At 47.7% G+C, this 17733-nt stretch overlaps 1 protein-coding gene across 1 annotated transcript in view; it reads right to left on the reverse strand.

The window, feature by feature from the left end:
* The window catches only part of DIS3L2 (DIS3 like 3'-5' exoribonuclease 2), a 373116-nt gene that overhangs the window by 60822 nt on the left and 294561 nt on the right, over positions 1-17733 (reverse strand). The window contains exon 13 of the mRNA XM_077757924.1: positions 12866-13099. Within this exon, the coding sequence (XP_077614050.1) occupies positions 12866-13099 (234 nt within the window). The remainder of the gene's footprint in view (positions 1-12865; positions 13100-17733) is intronic.

A 17733-nucleotide genomic window follows, 5' to 3' on the forward strand; every position in this document is an offset into this window, starting at 1 on the left:
AGGCTCAGCTGGTTAAGTGTCTGACTCTTGATTTCGGCTCAGGTCATAATCTCATGGGCTCTGTGCTGAGCGTGGATCCTGCCTGGGATTCTCTCTCCCCCTCTGCTCCTCCCCTGCTTGTGCTGGTGCGTGCGCACAGTCTCTCTCTCAAAAACAAAAACAAAAAAAGCAAATAAAAGTATCTGCCACATGCCATTTAAGATGGGAATAGAAGAAGGGTTACAAAACAAAACAAACTGTGTTATAGTAATACTATTCTTTAAAAACGTGGGAATTTCTTGAGGAATAATGGGACTGTATCTTCAAGTTCTAGACTTTGCATAAAATGAACACCTGCTGACCTCAGGTGACGTTCAGAGTGCTCTGGACTGCTTTCAGGATGCCTGTTCTGTACCAGGGCCGCGGACGGAAGGGTGAGAATTTGCAGCCATGTGTCTGCCTTCTACGCAGCTGATATTCAAGAATGCAGACCGGGAGGGAGAGGAGGGTAATAAAGAAGTAAAACTACGACACGAAAGGAATGAAAAGCCCGGAAGTCCTGTATCAGGTGCCTCAAGAAGAAGCAGCCCATTTGGAGAGGCTTCTGGAGGAAGGGGGTGGTGTGTGGGGCTGGGGGCGGCAGGTGAGGCCCAGGCTGTGCAAGAGCAGGGAGGCTGAGTCAGGAGGATGGGCTGGGGGGATGCAGGGAACATCAAACACAGGCTGTGAGGCACCTGGAGCTGCTGGAGCAATCCAGTCATTCTCAAAGGCTGGTCTGCGATTAACAAAAGGAAACAGGTTTTCCACAAAGCTGAACCAAGTCAATGGAGAGAGAGGACTGCTTTATGCTCTAAAATACGCCTTTCCTTCGTTTTGGTGCTACAATGTTTTCATTTATAAAATCATGACAATAGGGGGCACCTGGGTAGCTCAGTCGGTTAAGCATCTGACTTCGGCTCAGTTCATGATCTCACAGTTCGTGGGTTCGAGCCCCGTGTTGGACTCTGTGCTGACAGCTCAGAGCCTATGGCCTGCTTCAGTTTCTGTCTCCCTCTCTCTGACCTTCCCCTGCCCTCTCTCTCTCAGTAATAAATTTAAAAAACATTAAAAAAATAAAATCATGACAATAGATGGTAATTAGCTTATAAATAGATGTTTTTCTTAATGTTTTTTTATTTTTGAGAGAGAGAGATGGGGCGCCTGGGTGGCTCAGTCGGTTAAGCATCCGACTTCGGCTCAGGTCATGATCTCACCACTCGTGGATTTGAGCCCTGCGTTGGGCTCTGTGCTGACAGCTCAGAGCCCGGAGCCTGCTTTGGATTCTGTGTCTCCCCCTCTCTCTGTGCCTCCCCTGCTCATGCTCTGGCTCTGTTTCTCGATAATAAATAAATGTTAAAAAAAAAGAGAGAGAGAGAGACAGAGAGAGAGAGAGACAGAGAGAGAGAGAGAGAGAGAACGAGTAGGAGAGGGCCAGAAAGAGGGAGACAGAGGATCTGAGGCAGGTTCCGTGCAGGGAGCACAGAGCCCAATGTGGGGCTCAAACTCACGAACCATGAGATAATCACCTGAGCTAAAAGCAAGAGTTGGGCTGCTTAACCAGGTGAGCCACCTGGGTGCCCCAGATGGTAACTAGCTTTTTAAGACAATATCCTCGTTTGGCAAAATTAAAACCTAGCAGTCTTCTATCTTGTCCTGGAATATTTATGGAAACATTACTGGTCCCTGAAATTGGTTTCAGGAGGCTGCAGGTCCTTGAGTGACAAGGTGAAGGCAGAGTCTGGGGGAACTCAATCTGGCAGCGGAGTTCAGGACAGTCAGCGGGTAGGAGCAGAGCCCCCGGCTCCTTGAACCATGGAAACCCAAATCGACTGGGCCCGCCCCAGGACTCGGTCACGGTAAAATCCAAGGATCAGCTGCAAGGGTTCCCTTTCCCCAGTGCAGGTTTTACTAACGTCAGAGGCTTCCACATCTCATATGTAGCTGTTTGGCTCACATTCGAGTGACGTGGGGTGTGACATGGGGGCAGGGTGAGGACGTGCAGAATGGCTTGTGAACAGAAGAGGGAGAGTCCGAGCACTTCCGAATCATGAGTACAAGTGCCGAAAAGACAAAGAGGCCTGGAAGCTGAAAGGCTTGCATCTCGGACAGGAACGAGGGGCACTGGCCACTCCCCTGCTTGACCCCCAGAAGTTTCTTATATATCATCTTGTCAGCGTGAGAGCCCTTTGCTTCCCTTCTCTGCCCCCTGGCAATGCAAGGGACTTAAGTCTGAGTCATCCGGGAAACTCTCAATTCCAACTGTGATGTGAGGGACCTACTCTTCTCCGACAGCCCGGCAGCAACTAACACTGAACCTCTGTCTTGTGCAAACCATGTCCATGAGAAGCAAGACCAGGCTCTGATCAGAATTCACAGGGGGATTACAGACGGGGGGNCATGGCATACAGACCATTCCCATCTTGTCATGCAGGTAGGGCGCAGCAGCTGATGTGAGCTCACTCCAGACGGAAATCTGCGGAAGGCAGCGGGGGGATCTGGTGCCCTGCCCCCTTCCGTGCTGGCAAGCCGGGTCCTGAACGCCTCTGTTTACAGGGCCGCACACTGGGGGTCCCTGCCTTCTCCTGGAGGGCCTCTTCTGCCAGGCTCCCCGAGGGGCACAGCTTGGTCTGAGGACACAGAGGGGAACAGGGTACCTCAGGAGCATTGCCAGCCCCCCGGGGCACCGAAGCTTCCTGCCTCTTCACACCTGTCCAGGCAGCTCCACCCTGAGAAAGTCCTCATTACACCCTGTTCTAAATCCCGGGTGCATTGGCAAGGAATCAAACGCCTAACCCTTTTATGCAAAAGGGGAGGAAACCTCTCTGATTTATACTGTGCATTTAATTCTCTTACATAAGCACGCCTTTCTTCTAGAGCTACAGCCCCTCTCCAAGATCACAACCACTATCATCTTTTTAAAAAACCAATGAGTACAGAGATGCTTCGAGACCTTGAAGCACCCGGTTACAAACAAGCACTGGGCAGGGGCCAGAGATCCCAAGATGAACAAGGCACTGTCCCTCTCCTTAAGGAAGTCATTGTCTTAGAGAAGGAGACAGGGAAGAAAATGGAAAACGACAAAGCGGTGTGACAATGTGATCAAGACACGTGGCAGTCATAAACAAAGTGCTAAGGGAGCCCTACGTGGGAGGGAGGATGGGCGGGCCAATGCAGTGGGATTGGAGGTTCAATCTTCAGGTTCCTGGAAACGGAGACAGCTTTTAGGGGGCCTGGGTGTGCTTTTCCCTCTTTAAGAAATGAGCCTAGATAGAGGCAAGCACAAAGAAGCAGCAGGCAAGTGAAAAAGCTTCTAGAAGTGGGGTAAGAGCCAAGTTCACTTTATGAAGTTCTATAAAGTGCAGTCCTCAGGGTTCTGCTGAGGATCCGTTCTGGCCACTCAGACCAAGTGCAGAAGCATCAGCTATTGGTCCTCGTAGCAGTCACTGCCCCGGAACGTCCTAGGGGCACTGGAGGGCACCGAGTAGTGAAGGTCACAGTAGGACCATCCCTGGGGTGCCCAGTCTGGTCGGGGGCACATCTCTGTCTCTGGCTACCTTCTGCTCCCTCTAATCACTCCAACCAGAGTTTCTTTCTGTAACATCAGCTTCCGGGTTGTTCCAAATGCTGGAACCTGCTCAAGCTGCCTTCTCTAATCCAAACTTTATCAGTAGTAGGTGATCTCGATCTGAGTCTGACTTGTGTGTCTATTTCTCAGTGGATTCAGAATGCAGAGGAGAGAGCAGCGCGGTGGGATATATCCGACGAAGTCTCAACAGGGTGGGCGCCCCATGCCTTTCAGCTCTTCCTCGCCAGCTATGCCCTTCCTGGCCGTGCGAGTCAGGGCTCCCCTTGCTGAGCTAGCCTTCTCGTACGAATCCCATCCTACCTAATAACCTATTCCTTCAGCCCGTGACAGCAGACTATGCCCTTGCTTTTATCTTATTGGGGTTCTTGTAAGTACACAGAGTTCTCAAGTTCAATGTGCAACCTGAAGGTAGAAAGGTCATCTTCCACTGTCTAAGGCTCCTTTATAGGGCTGTGAGCAGTACTTGTAACACAACAGGAACTTAAGAAATAATCTGCCCAGTGAGGGTCCAAGATCATGTCTGAGTCTGTATTTTTAATAACTTCCAGAATAATACTACCCACATTTCCTTCTAATTTTTGCAAATTATGAGTAAATGACTATGTGACATGCCTAAAGGAAGGATGAGCACATAGAGAGTTTGGGGTTTTAATAACAGGCTGCTCGGCACAGTCACTCTGACACTTAATGATATATGTCAGTTTTTATGTGTATGTTAACAAGCCACAGAGAGGGCTCAGCTCCCACAGTGGCTGTAATTAGTGTTACTTCGATACAACTAGGTCAAGTTTTCAGGTCTGTCTCTTGTTCATGTGTTGGGATGCATAAGCCTGGATTGTTGTCCGTGATTCTGTATTAAATTAGAGTGCCATCTGATCCTCTCTCTCCTTCTCTGGAATGACCAGGACTCCCTGTGCTCCTGGGTCTCCCTGAGGCCTGAGGCTGTGGCCCATTCACCCTGTTGCTCTCCTCTCCTCCACAGAGGCCGTGCGGGTTGGCCTGGGTGCTGGCTCGTTCAAAGGAGCACAGATTCTTAGCTATAGATTTATTATAGATGAGCCGGATACATCTAAATGAAGATTTCACTAATATAATTAGTATGAAAGTGGTCACTGGGAAAAACAGGGGATAAATTGACAGGCTGATGTTCTTTAAGCCTTACTAATTCTAGAATTGTCTCCATGGCTGAAATAATGTGCATCTGTCCACATTTAAACAGAAACCTGAACTTCTGGTAGAAACCTTCCTGTACTCTTTATTACTACCTTAAAGAGAAGCATAGCAAATTTTATTAAGTTTACTTATTTATTTTGAGAGAGAGAGACAGACAGAGCATGTGAATAGGGGAGGGGCAGACAGAGAGGAGAGAGAGAATCCCAAGCAGGCTCCAAGCTGTCAGTGCGGAGCCCTATGTAGGGCTTGAACTCATAAACCTCGAGGTCTTGACCTGAGCCAAAACCAAGAGTCGAGAGAAGTGTAGCAATTCTTATGGTAGTATAGATTACACAGAGCCACTCTGTGCTCTGTAGTCTTAACCCAACTGGATTTCCTCATAATATTCACATCAGGTCAACCCAAAGCTATCATGCATAGGAGGGGAGAGCCACAAATAAAGCTCGTCAAGTTATAAATGTTCTCTGAGTATCTAAAAGTGCAACAATGATTCTCAGAACCATTTCAAAAAGGATGGGTTTCTTTCCTGATTCTAATTTGAAGAGGGGCCTCAGTTTGGGGAGGGAGGTTGCTCCCTATCTGAGCCTCAGCAAGGGGTTAACAAGATGCTTTCAACCACCTCTCTTGGTCATTTTAAATCTTAGGACTCTTAGGAGTATTTTTTATAATGGCTAATGCAAGTAGGAAAAGTCAATGTACCTAAGACCTCATAAAAATAAAATAAACAGGGAAAGATGAAAGAATAACCCAAAATCACAGCCACTGGGACATTTCAGGAGACCTAGACAAAACTTTGAGAGACAGAGGGAAAGAGGCAGAGACAGACAGACAGACACATTCCCCACATAGACAGAGAGCTCCTGACAGTTCGACAATAGGTGTTAGTATTCATAGGCTATTGGAAGGAGAAGCTGGTATAACCTTTCTGGAAGGGAATGTGGCAATGTTTGAAGGTTCTTTTTATTTTTTTTAAAGTTTATTTATTTTGAGAGAGAGAGAGACAGAGAGAGGGAGAGCAAGAGAGCGAGCGAGCAGGGGAGGAGCAGAGAAAGGGAGAGAGAGAATCCCAAGCAGGCTTCACAATGTCAGTGCAGAGCCCCATGCGGGGCTCAATCTCATGAACGGTGTGAGATCATGACCTGAGCAGAAATCCAGAGTCAGATGCTTAACCGAATGAGCCACCCAGAAGATTCTTAAGTATGTCTGTACCTGTGACCTATCAGCATACTTTGAGGACTGTCCTAAGGAAATAATCAGAGATCAGAGCAAAGACTTATGAACACAAGGGGGCTATGGCATTATTATTTATTGTACAATAAAATTGTAATCTAAATATCCACAACTGCAGCATGGTTGAGTGTTCCAGATCATTTAATATGATGAAATATTACATAGGCATTAAAGTGGTTTAGAAGAATTTTGCATGACATGAGAAAAACTCATTCTATAATATTAAAAAGCATAATATAAAAATTATATGTATGTTATGCTAACCACTCCTCCCTCTTGCCATGAAGCGTTAGGGAGGATATTCATAAGGAGATATATAATATGACAAAATATTAGCAGTGGCTCTTTCTGGGTGATAGAGTTATAGGTCGTTTTGATTTCTTCACACTGTTATATATTCTAAATTTTATGATGCTAGAATATACTTAAATACTTCTTTATAGATAAAGGAATTTACTTATGCCTTTATAATCTGCTATGAAGACTCCTTTCTAGGGAGAAGAGGGGATCAGAGAAGACCGCCTAAGACCTGGGCCACAAGCGTTTCTCACCCTCCTACCGACCTCGTGCCACAGGGCTGCTCGTTCCAGAGCGTCCGCCCTAGAGCTCATTCCCAGACAGCTTAGGGACCATTTAAATGCTCCTGAACCGGATGGTTACCTCTAGGCCAACCTTACCGGCTGACCTCTGAGCTCCTACGCCCATAGGCTCACTTTACATTTCTGTCTGTCTCTCTCCAGTGGGCCCCTCAAACTCAACAGACCCTAAAAAGAAGTGGTTATCTTTCTTCTCAACTCTTCCATCCAGGCGTGTCCTGGTGAGTCCATTGTACTGTATAACCTACGTGCCCAAACCAGGAACCTGATTCTTCCATTCTCCCTCACATCTCTTCAAGACTGTCCATTTGTCAAGGCTCGCGATGTTCCTTCCTCTCTTGGGTCTGTGATTTTCTCTTGCCCCGTGGCCTCTCTCTCAGGTCAGGCCCTTGTCATGTCTCTGGTGGCTTATGAGCTTCCTCTGTTTTGCCTCAAGCGGCCCCGCCCTGCGAGTTGGAGGAGACAGCACCGCTGCAGGTGGGCTGGGGATGAGCCCCTGCTGCGAAGAGGTGTCAAGCAGAGGTGGGAAATGAGAGCCGCTGCTCTTTTTGCTTCTGGCTAATTAAAGCTATCTGACTGTAACTAGGGTAAGGGAACTGGTGCTAAACTGATTCATTCCTCCAATTAGACCTGCTAAACGTGGTACTAATCAAAGGAATAATTTCCTTAATTGCATGAAACCACCCGAGAGCTAACTTAGCACAGCCGTTCTCCATGACCTCGCCCAGGTTCCCCATGCAGCTGGGATGAGCTGTCTGGGGCGCAGAGCTGAGTTTCACGTAAGCAGGGGGTCAGCAAGCTACGGACCGTGGGCCAAACCTAGCCTTCTACCTGCTCTCGAACGGCTTGTGAGCTAAAGAGGGTTTTTACATATTTAAATGATTGGAAAATGATCAAAGGAAGAATGCTATTTTGTGACATGAAGATTCCACGCCATTTAAATTCCAGTGTCCTTCAGGTTTTATCGGCACACAGCCCCGCTCATGTGTTTCGTCTGTGGCTCCTCTACAAAGCCTAAAGTAGTGACTATTTGGCCCTTTATGGAAAGTCTGCTGACCCCCAACTTAATGGCTGGGCTAGGCCAAGGGCATCCAGAATAGCATACACAGCAGCGTGGGACCCATGGTATCCAAAACCTATTTTACTAACAAGTTTATCTTTATAATCAAGTCCAGAGAAACTGCCTGATGTTTGGGCTTAAAATCATGCCAGGAGGGGGTCATAGAAGATATAGCTGAGAATTTAGTAAAGGCTCCTTTGGTCTGGAGGCATCGCCTAAGAGGGAGATATAAACTCTTCTGCACCACCACTTTCTCTAAACTCAGAAAGTCAACAGCTCACTAGGAGCCGATCACATCTCTGCGCACCTGCTGGGGGCCCCAGAAGTGGCCCAGTTTCTTGCAGGCCATCATGCTGGCTTCTCAAAGAAGCTGGTACAGGGTGGGCTCTCTCTGAAGTACTATGTCCTGCCTGAGGGATGTTGGGCTGGAGAGAAAGCCCCAGAAAGCTGTAGTTTCCTAAAAGTAATCAATATTCCCGGAGGTGTTTTTGTTCGACGGTTCTATTTACCACTCCGCTACCCTCCTTTGCTATCCTTTCGTTAAGGCGACCACGAAGGCCCAGACTCGAACAGGAGCCTGAAGCCTTGTCACATCATGGGCAGAATCATCTGCCTCTCAGGAGGGGAGGCTGCCTGGGGGCAGGCTTTGTGTCTGCATCAACAGAAGCGCCAGAGCTCTGCACAAACTCCCGGCCTGTAGGACAAGCCTGGGTCACAGAGCAAACACCAGAGCGAGGAGGGCGGGCTTCTCACAGTTCCGCTTCCTCAGAATTCAAGATGTGCATGTGATTACCAACCATAATGGTTACTTTTACGATAAACACAAAAACACTGGGGCCCCCTTTTAAGAAACAGAGGACATACATGATCAAGAATAAAACAAGAATCCGAGTTAAAGTCTAGAACAAACTTGACAGCAGGAAGTATGAGGATGGGAAGGAACCACCTGGAAGGGATACTATTCAACTCCTCCAAAAAGCACAAAGAATGCATCTGCATTTGCTTTTTCGGCCGTGAAACAAAGGAATGTCACTTCACGGAGCTATCACCTCTCTAGAACCAGGTTCAAGCTCTAGGTAAAAGGGACATTTGAGGCAAGTAATCTGACCTCTAAGGCAGTGCTTGCCAATCTGTTCCGCGTCATAGCACATATCGAACTTGCTCATATTTGATAGCACACTCGGGTAAGCAGACAAGATTTGAGCGGGTGGTCCCCCCGGGGGCTGGAGCCAGCCCAGACTATCGGAGATATGGGTGAGGCAGCTCCGGCCTACACTGCCGGCTGCAATCACCCAGTGGTCAAGCAGGCCTGCACTGCTATGGTTACTACAGCCTCCGTGCCAGTCTGTCCCTGACCGAACAAACAGGCACTATCCTAGAATCCTCCACCTCACTTATTCTGAAGGTCATATGACAAACTGATTTCTTGGAAAGGTAAAACTGCTGCCTTAGCAGATTTATCATGCATTCAAGGGCATACTGTGTGACACGGACGGCGGCCCCTCTCACAGAGTCTCTCTAATTGAGGCTAGTGTAAAAGGGCAGATTTTTTTAGGACTGCCACCAAAAATGTGGACATGGTAAAACAAGACGAACAAAGCATCAGAGAGAAACTCCAAACAGCAGGCTATGCCAAAAGCACTGAGGAAAAATGGGTTTTCACGAGGGCAAATGCAGGCAGTGGGCACCAGAGGACAAATGTGGGACTCCTGAGTAGGGCCGTCTCGCTGAGTTATGAAGGACCTCGCCAGTGTCCCTTGCTGAGGGAGACTGATGTGCTGCTGCTTCTAAAGCTGTGGTCCACACAACTTGTTTTCTGGGGAACCAAGGCATCAACTCCAAGGATGTACATCCATTATTTTCCGACCTTAATTAACTGGAACCTAATTAGGACTTTTGAGGGCTTTTTTTTTCCCCTTCTTACTTTGAAGGAAAGCTTTTCTCTCTTAAGTCAGCATGGTTTAAGTGGAGGAAAATGGAACAAAGACTTAGCTTGCAACTTGCATCGAACCTCTGGGAGGGGCATCAGCTTCCTAAGTTATACATTGCGAGGGCCAATGAGATGGAGATATCTAAGGTGATTTTCAGCAATAAAATTCCGATTCTAAGGGATGCCAAGAGATCAGTCAGGATCAATCAGCAACCTGTGATCATTCTTCTCCCTTGACTACCATACCCCTAGGATCACAATGTGAGCTGAGATCACCTAACAGTGATCTTTCATAGTTATAGAGTATTTCATGTATTTAATCCAATCAAACGTCGAAACAATCTGATAGGGTAGGATCTCCAAAATGTTGTAACATCTCATTTGATGTGCTTGAAGCAGTAGTTGCTAAATTATTCTAGGAGCTGGCTAAAGTGGGGAATCCTACAAACGATATCTATCTATCTGAACTAAACATTTATTTTAACTGAATTTAATTTTTTTAGAAATTAAAAAAATATTTTTAAGTAGGCTCCATGCCCAATAGGGGGCTTGAACTCATGACTCTATGATCAAGAGATGCATACTCTAAGCCAGGCACCCCCTTGTTTGTTTGTTTGTTTGTTTTTTTTAATTTTTTTTTTAATAGTTTATTGTCAAATTAGTTTCTGCATAACACCCAGTGCTCATCCCCACAAGTGCCCTCCTCCATGCCCATCCCCCCCTCCCCCCACATCCATCAGTCCTCAGTTTTTGTCAGCATTCAAAGGTCTCTCATGGTTTGCTTCTCTCCCTTTCCCCCACCATTTCCGCCCTTCTTCTCCCCCTTGTTCCTCCGTCAAGTTCCTCCTAATCCTCCTATACGTGCAAACATATGATATTTGTCCTTCTCTGCCTGACTTATTTCGCTCAGCATAACACCCTCAAGGTCCATCCATGTTGCTACACATGGCCAGATTTCATTGTTTCTCATTGCCATGTAGTATTCCATGGTATAGATAAAGCACCCCCTTGTTTTAACTTAATTTATATAAATGTGCACTCATTCATTTTTAAAAATAAAAGCTTTTTAAAAGCGGTTGCTAACTGGATTTCTACACTTTTTTCTGAATAAATTACACTCATAATTCATTGTCTATAATGTATAGTTTTTGTTTCTTTAAAAGAGAGGGAGAATTTAGACATCTGTAAAGCTATCTGAGTACAGAATTCTTCCTGAATTTTATGATTTCCCCCCCTATTCTTTTAGAGTCGTCACACCCCAACAGCAGAGTTTTTAAAGATTCATCTTCACTGAATCTTTTCAATTTTAGTTCTCAAAGAAACAAAAGCTTTTTTTAATGCTCTTATTTGACCAGCATACCTTATTTGATTCAGTTAAACTGCATAATTACAACAACACACACACCTGGCACAATCAGGTTTGGGAGCAAATAGGAATGATCTTGACACATATGATGGCCGTGGTGGGTGTAGAGGAAGGAGGGAGCATTAGCCAGGCTGTGCAGCATGCCATGGGTGCTGATCACGGTGTCCTGCAGAAGAAATGATGAGCGCTGGCAGAGGTGACCACGGGGCACCCAGGTGAAAAGTTCAAGAAGGCAGGTGGAGAGGCCTATCTAGATCTTGAGAAGGAGGGAGGGGCTAGAGAGACGGATTTTGGCATCACCAGCAACCAGTCAGCAGTTACAATCCTAAGAGTAGAGCATTCATTCAGGAAGGGAGTGTGGATAGAGAGAAATAGAGGGTGGGGTCCATCCTAGGGAATGGGAACCCTATAGGGGACAGGAGAGGAAGAAGCTTCTGCAAAGGGACCCAGGACATTAGCGGAGATGTACAAAGAGAAGCAGAGAATGGGAGGTGAGCTTCGAAGGGACAAATGCAGAACAGAAGCCTAGGAAGCAAGAATTGAAAAGCATCCTGGGATTTGACAACCAGGCAGCCACTGGTGAGTGAGAACTGGGGTGTGTTCACACCCCCACAAAGGATTTCACTGAAGAAAAGGAGATATTCTATCTTCTCCTGTGCCTTTGGTCCCTCTTCTATCGGCTCGGCTGTCTGTGCCAGCGGCCGCTCTTGCTACGGTCTGCCCATCAGCATTTGTGAGCAGACAGGTCTGCTCAGGGTGCCTGAGCCCAGGCCGGGGGCATGACAGCTCCAGAAGATCCATCCAGCATGGGCAAACCAGACTGTCCAGTTGCCTGAAATGCTGCTAACTTATTCCTGGGCCCAGGGCAGTGACTTCGCAACGCCTGCTGAGAAGCATTAGTGACATTTATCACAAAGGGTGGGATGAAATGTCTTCAGTTAGAAACCAAGGCTTTCGAGATCTCTGGAAGATGGAGCACTCAGGGAAAGACGTCTCCGTGAGGCTGGGCTCTTGCCAGTGCTCTCCATTGGCCAATCCTGCCACTCAACTCATTTTTCATACACCCAGAGACTTCCCAAGCACAGAGGGACCAGGCAAGGAGAGCAGTTCTTGGGGGTTAGGGTAAGAAATACAAATGAGAAAAAAAATTGATACACGGAACACAAGCTCTCCTCTCTAATGTACTGACAACTAATGAGGAAAGAATGCCTAGGTCTTAAGAGTTGTTGCACATAGAAATGGACTTGGAAATGTGACCAAGTTTGAGTGACAGCTGCCTACGTCCCAGAGGGCCACCGGCATGGCTGTGATACTCAAAGAGCATTAGTACCATTCTGGGCCATCATTTTCTCCAGAGATCAACATTCCACAGTCTCCTCAGCTCTCTGCTTCTTCAAATATTAATCCAGAATTATAAATGTATAACTCTTTTTGGAAGACGAGGGATCAGAAGAAATATCTTTTTTTCTAAGCCTCATGATCAGATACTGGTCAACTACCTTCTAAACTTCCATGTTTCCTGTTCTCAACTCCATTCAGAGGGATTTGAGGTAGAAATTGAGATAAGGCTCAAATATTGGGTATAGGCTTACCAGGAAGGACCAGCTGGGAGTTCTGGTCACAGGGCCACCCACCCAGACATGATCCTTTTGCCTTGGCTTATGTTAGTGGGTCTCGTGCGTATGTGGAGTTTGGAGGGTGGGCGAGAGGTAGTCCCTGCCTGCCTCGGAGAACAATGGTTTAGTGCTGTGACTGGGGAAGAGAGAAAGGAAGGTCCCAAGACTGCCATGCTGAATCTCATGCACACTGGGTTCGAGCACACATCAAATCTGTTGGTTGCACCAAAAAACCAAAAAAACAATAAACCAAAAAACCAAAAAAAGAAAAGAAAAGAGAAGTGACTGACTTGATCCAGACGCAGTGCGCCGTCCACAAACCGCTGTTTGCGTAACTCCTTTGCGATTCTGTGGAGATGCAACACAGCCTGGTGTACCTCCTCACTGGTGTGCTCCCGGGAGATGGGGGGCAGCTCCTTCTCGGGAATTTTCTTAGTCGGGCTTTCAATCATGCTCTGTGCATGCTCGTAGCTCAGTTTGGTGCAGGAGCGAATGATGGTCCGACCAAACCATTCACCAAGGATCTGCAAAGACAGATTGTAAGGGAATCATGAAGAAGATTTATTTCAGGTTTTTCTTTCATGCAACCATTTGTCCAAACACATTCTACAGAGATTGGTCAGGCCCTGACTTGGTGCTCAGGATGGCATGGAAGCTGCTGCCCACAGGGAGCTTGGACTCTGAGGCATGGACTTCACAGGCAGTGGAGGCCAACAGAAAGTCAGCAAGCACATGGGTGGCACCAGGCCAAGCGGGGGAGACTCAAGGCAGAGGGCCTGCTGGAGTGCCCTTTCCTTAGTTTGGGTGAGCGGTCATCAACACCAAAACCGGATAGGGGAGAAGAGATGCTGAAGATGTGACAGATGGGGAAGCTGTGGGCTTGTAATGGATCAGGTATGGGGTGAAGGAGAAAGGGGGGGGTCACTGAAAGAGAGCACAAGCGGAGAAGCAGAGTGGAGGTAGAAAGAAAAAGTAATTTCAACTTATTCTATTTGCAGTATTAATGTCCAGAATGGGGTTCTCAACCTCAGCACCACGAAGTGGACTGATTCTTTGTTGTGGGGGCCTGTCCTGCGCACCAGAGTGTCTGGTGATATCCCTGGACTCCGCCAGATAGAGGCCAGTAGCCCCTCCTGCGACCCAAAGTTGACAACCACAAGTATCTCCAGACACAGCCAAGCACCCCCCTGGGGAGACTCGGCCCCGGGCTGAGACCCACTGGGCTCGAAGACACACCCAAGTTTAGTGGCGGTGCTCGCTGCGGGGGGATTACTGTATTTTATCCTTTAAATTTGTCTGTGTTTTCTATGATGTGCCATCTATTGCTTTTAAAACAAAAATAAAAGAAACGTTAAACTATTTTTGGGACTCCTGAGTCTGAGGCACAGGGAGGAGACCCAGACGGTGGGCAACGTGGCAGGCCGTCGGGGTGTGGGTCTGAGACCCGAGGAGGTGACTAGTCTACAGGTGGGGAGTTGGCGGCATTGGTGGGAAGGTCCAAGAAAGAAAGGGCAAGTGAGAGTCAAGGCTGCATTCTCTACTACCTTCTCCAGTTTAGGGGAGAAAAAGAGAATGTGGAGAACGAAAACAAAAAACAAGAGAGCTCAAAGACACAGGAAGAAAATAGGAGGTTCCAATGTTAGAAGAAAGGGGCTTTGGGAAAGGGGCACTCAAAAGCCACAACAGACACTTGTATAGCATTTACAGTGAGATAAGACCCTTCCCACAGAGAAGCCATTTAACTCACACGGCGACCCCGTGATGTAGGTTTTATTATCCTCATTTGCAGAATGACACTGAGGCACAGACACATTAAGTAGCCTGTCTGAGGTCAAACGCTGGAAAAGGCACAGCCAGGAACTGAGCCATAGCAGCGCTGCCATAGTCTCAGCTCTTAACCACGAGTGAGTGTCAAATGCCACTTGCATGTCAAGGAAGATGAAAACAAAGAAAAAGTCTTTGCCCTTAGCATTTGCTTACTGGTGATCTTTAGGAAGAGCACAAGCAGAGGAAGGTATGGGGTGGGATGGGAGGCAGAGTCAAACTGCAAAGATTTCAGGCCTTGTGCTAGGAATGGATTCGGGAGATGCGGCCACAGTGGCTCCTCCCACCCTCGGGACAGCCGGAGCCCACTCCCCATCAGCCTGGTACGCACGGCTCTTGTGCCAAACAGCAACATCTCCCCTGTGTGTCATGGTGTGAAGAAGTTTGGGAAGCTTTGGGTTAAGGATAGGAACACAGCTGGTAGTGGAGGCAACACAACGAGTGTGGATGGCCGCTCCCAGGAGGCTGGCTGCGTTTCTGGGGTGAGGGGGAGAAACCAGTACAAAAGGAATGAATGGATCCCGGGGCCACGTGGAGGCAACTTGTCGATGAAAGAGAACGAGTGGCCTGGAGAGGAAGCAGGAGGGAAAGGGGAGGCGAGAGAGGCAATTCTAGGGGGAAGAAGTGGGGAAGTGAGAGCATTGACATCAGCCAGCCCCAACCCATGGGGTATAAGGCAAAGGATGAGGGAGGGCTGGGGGGTGCTCCGGGGCATGGAGGAAGCAGAAAAGCTCTGAGACAAATAACTGTGGGGAAGGAATTCATGAGCAAGGGAAGGCCAGACGTACTGAGAGGCAGAGGGGGCTTGGGGAGTGGGAGTTCCAATCAGTAGCGGAAGCTCTCAGCCCCTCTGCCTTCCTTTTCATCAGCCAAACCATTCTGTTCACAACCTCAGAGAGGTGCTTCCTGAAAAAAGGCCATCTGAAGGATCCACAGGTATTCCCAGGGGGAAAGGGGAGAGCCCAGCGCATAGGAGCTGTACACGCCAAAAGGCGTTTAAGGAACACAGCCAGTACCCTGGAAGGCGAGGGAGACCCCTCTGACACCCTAGCCTTCCCCTGAAGGAAGAACCAATACTTTTATTTATTTATTTGTTTATTTATTTATTTATTTATTTATTTATTTATTTATNAGAACCAATACTTTTAAAATGGCAGAAAGAAGCACAGGAAGAGAATGACTGCAGCTACTCTCATTTTTCCGTGATTCAGTGCAAAGAGCCTTATTATAGAATCTTGGACCTATAATATTAGACTTTAATTTTCTTTAAAAAAAAATCCTCAAACTATACTTTCTGGATTGTTCTGAGAACCACTCCTATCCAAAAATATAAGTGATTCAAATAGTGTGCTCATGACTTTTCTGCCGCAGCAAGTAGGTCCTGAATTTGGCTCTCAGGAGGTGTCTGAGCGTGCCGAATGCAAAAGAAATGAAAGAGCCAATTCTCGGTATTGTCCCACAGTCCTGGTGGGGAAGGAGTGCGTGCAGGTCTCCAGAAGAGCCCCTTTCAAGGTTAGCCCATGCTTGTCCTTCTATTATATCCACATTTCCTGAAAATTCCCCACTAATGGAGTTGCTCCAACCTCCTCTAGAATGACAGGGCCGTGGCCTATTCATTCTTGTGGTCACAAAGATTTCCCCTGGAGATTCAGCTTGTTTCCTTTTCTCCATTTCACTCCAAACCCAGTCAGTCTTCCTCCTCTATGTGTCAACAGTTTGCTTGATGGTCTGTCTTCAGCACGCCTGGGGGAACTTTCCCTTCCCTTCGCTTCCACACCTCTCCTTCACACACCCCACAGGGAGTTTCACAGATTCCCTCAGACATTCCAGTTGTAGGACATCTGGCCGCCTGGGGTCTGGGTCCCTTTTCCCTAGAGGACACAGGAAACCACAGCGTGCTTGTAGGGGTGACCACCACACACAGGTCAGGGGGATTCAAATCACCTTGACTGGTTGTCTGTTTCCATGTAGACTAGTGGGTCAAGAAGTGCTTTTAAAAACCTAATGAACGTTCCAGGACTTCTCCTTTGAAATATTTATGTACAAAACTTTGCAGTAAGTTCTACAAGGTTGCTAGACACCATGCCAACCCCACGCCCATACACTCTTACTCTAAACGGATCTTTGCTTCTCCTTCGGAACCATCTGATTAAAGTGCTGAGCTCTGACTAGAGGCCACTTTTCATCCTTTTCATCCTTAAAACTTATGATCTGTAGCACGGCAGAATCACAAGTCCACCACTCCTTACCAGAGCTCGAGAACAACACACTAGCTGCACCATCTCAGTTAGTTTGAGCCCCCTTTCCCCTGATGGGCACCTCTGCTCCTTAGCCTGTTCCTTATCAGCCAATGAGAGGCACACTCGAACCCCATCATGGCTAAGACCGCGGCGCTGACGAGAAGTTTCCTGGAGTGCTCTCACCTTACTTGAGCATCCCACCCCTTCACGCCCTGTATCCTAGGAAACGTGCACCAGCCTCCTTTCTGAATACACAAAGGGCTGGAGGGCCAGCTCTGAAGAGCCATTAAGAACTTTGTGGCCCGGTGACAGTGGCCTCAGGCAGGCCCAACCTATCCTGCTTGGACACAGTCCAGTGACTGTGGGAAGCATACCTGATACACAGATTAAAAATTCTTCGGCCAGGACAGCACTGGGGAGGGAGCTGAGAAGCCAGGGTGCCCACTGCTGCTGTGTGGTCACGGGCGGCAGGAAGGCAAAGACCCACGTGGGGGTGGGGGTGGGGTGCGCAGGGCAGCGCGCCTACCGGACCGGAGGAAGGTTTCTTTGGATGAAACACCTCATTAATTTCCAATTTGGAAACTGTATTCACATCAACGCCCTGTCCACAACCGTGGCCAATGGCAGAAGACAAAAGGACAAAGAGTTTTTCATGGAAAAAGTAAAAAAGCCACGAGGAGCTTCATAAACAAAACTCTTTCAGAAGGAAGATCATGTCCTTCTTTCTTTTGCTTAATCACAGGATTTGGGTCGCTCCCTTTCTGCAGGCTGCAAGTTCCCCCCCCAAACTCTAGGACGGTACTGTTTAAATGTCAGATTAAATACCGTGCCAACACCCACGGAAGGCATACGGCTGAAAACAACCTGGTTAGAAAGGTGCAAATAGAGACTCTTAAATACAGAGAACAAGCTGAGGGTGGATGGGAGTGGGGGTGAGGGGAAAATGGGTGATGGGCATGGAGGAGGGCACTTGTTGGGATGAGCACTGGGTGTTGTACATAAGCCAATTTGACAATAAATTATATTCATAAAATAAATGAAATAAATAAAAGTGAAGAAGGAGGAGGAGGAGGGAGGAAGAGGAGGGAGGAGGA

This window comes from Crocuta crocuta, unplaced genomic scaffold, assembly GCF_008692635.1.
Source record: "Crocuta crocuta isolate KB4526 unplaced genomic scaffold, BGI_CrCroc_1.0 scaffold290, whole genome shotgun sequence".
In the NCBI taxonomy this organism is placed as follows: Eukaryota; Metazoa; Chordata; class Mammalia; order Carnivora; family Hyaenidae; genus Crocuta; species Crocuta crocuta.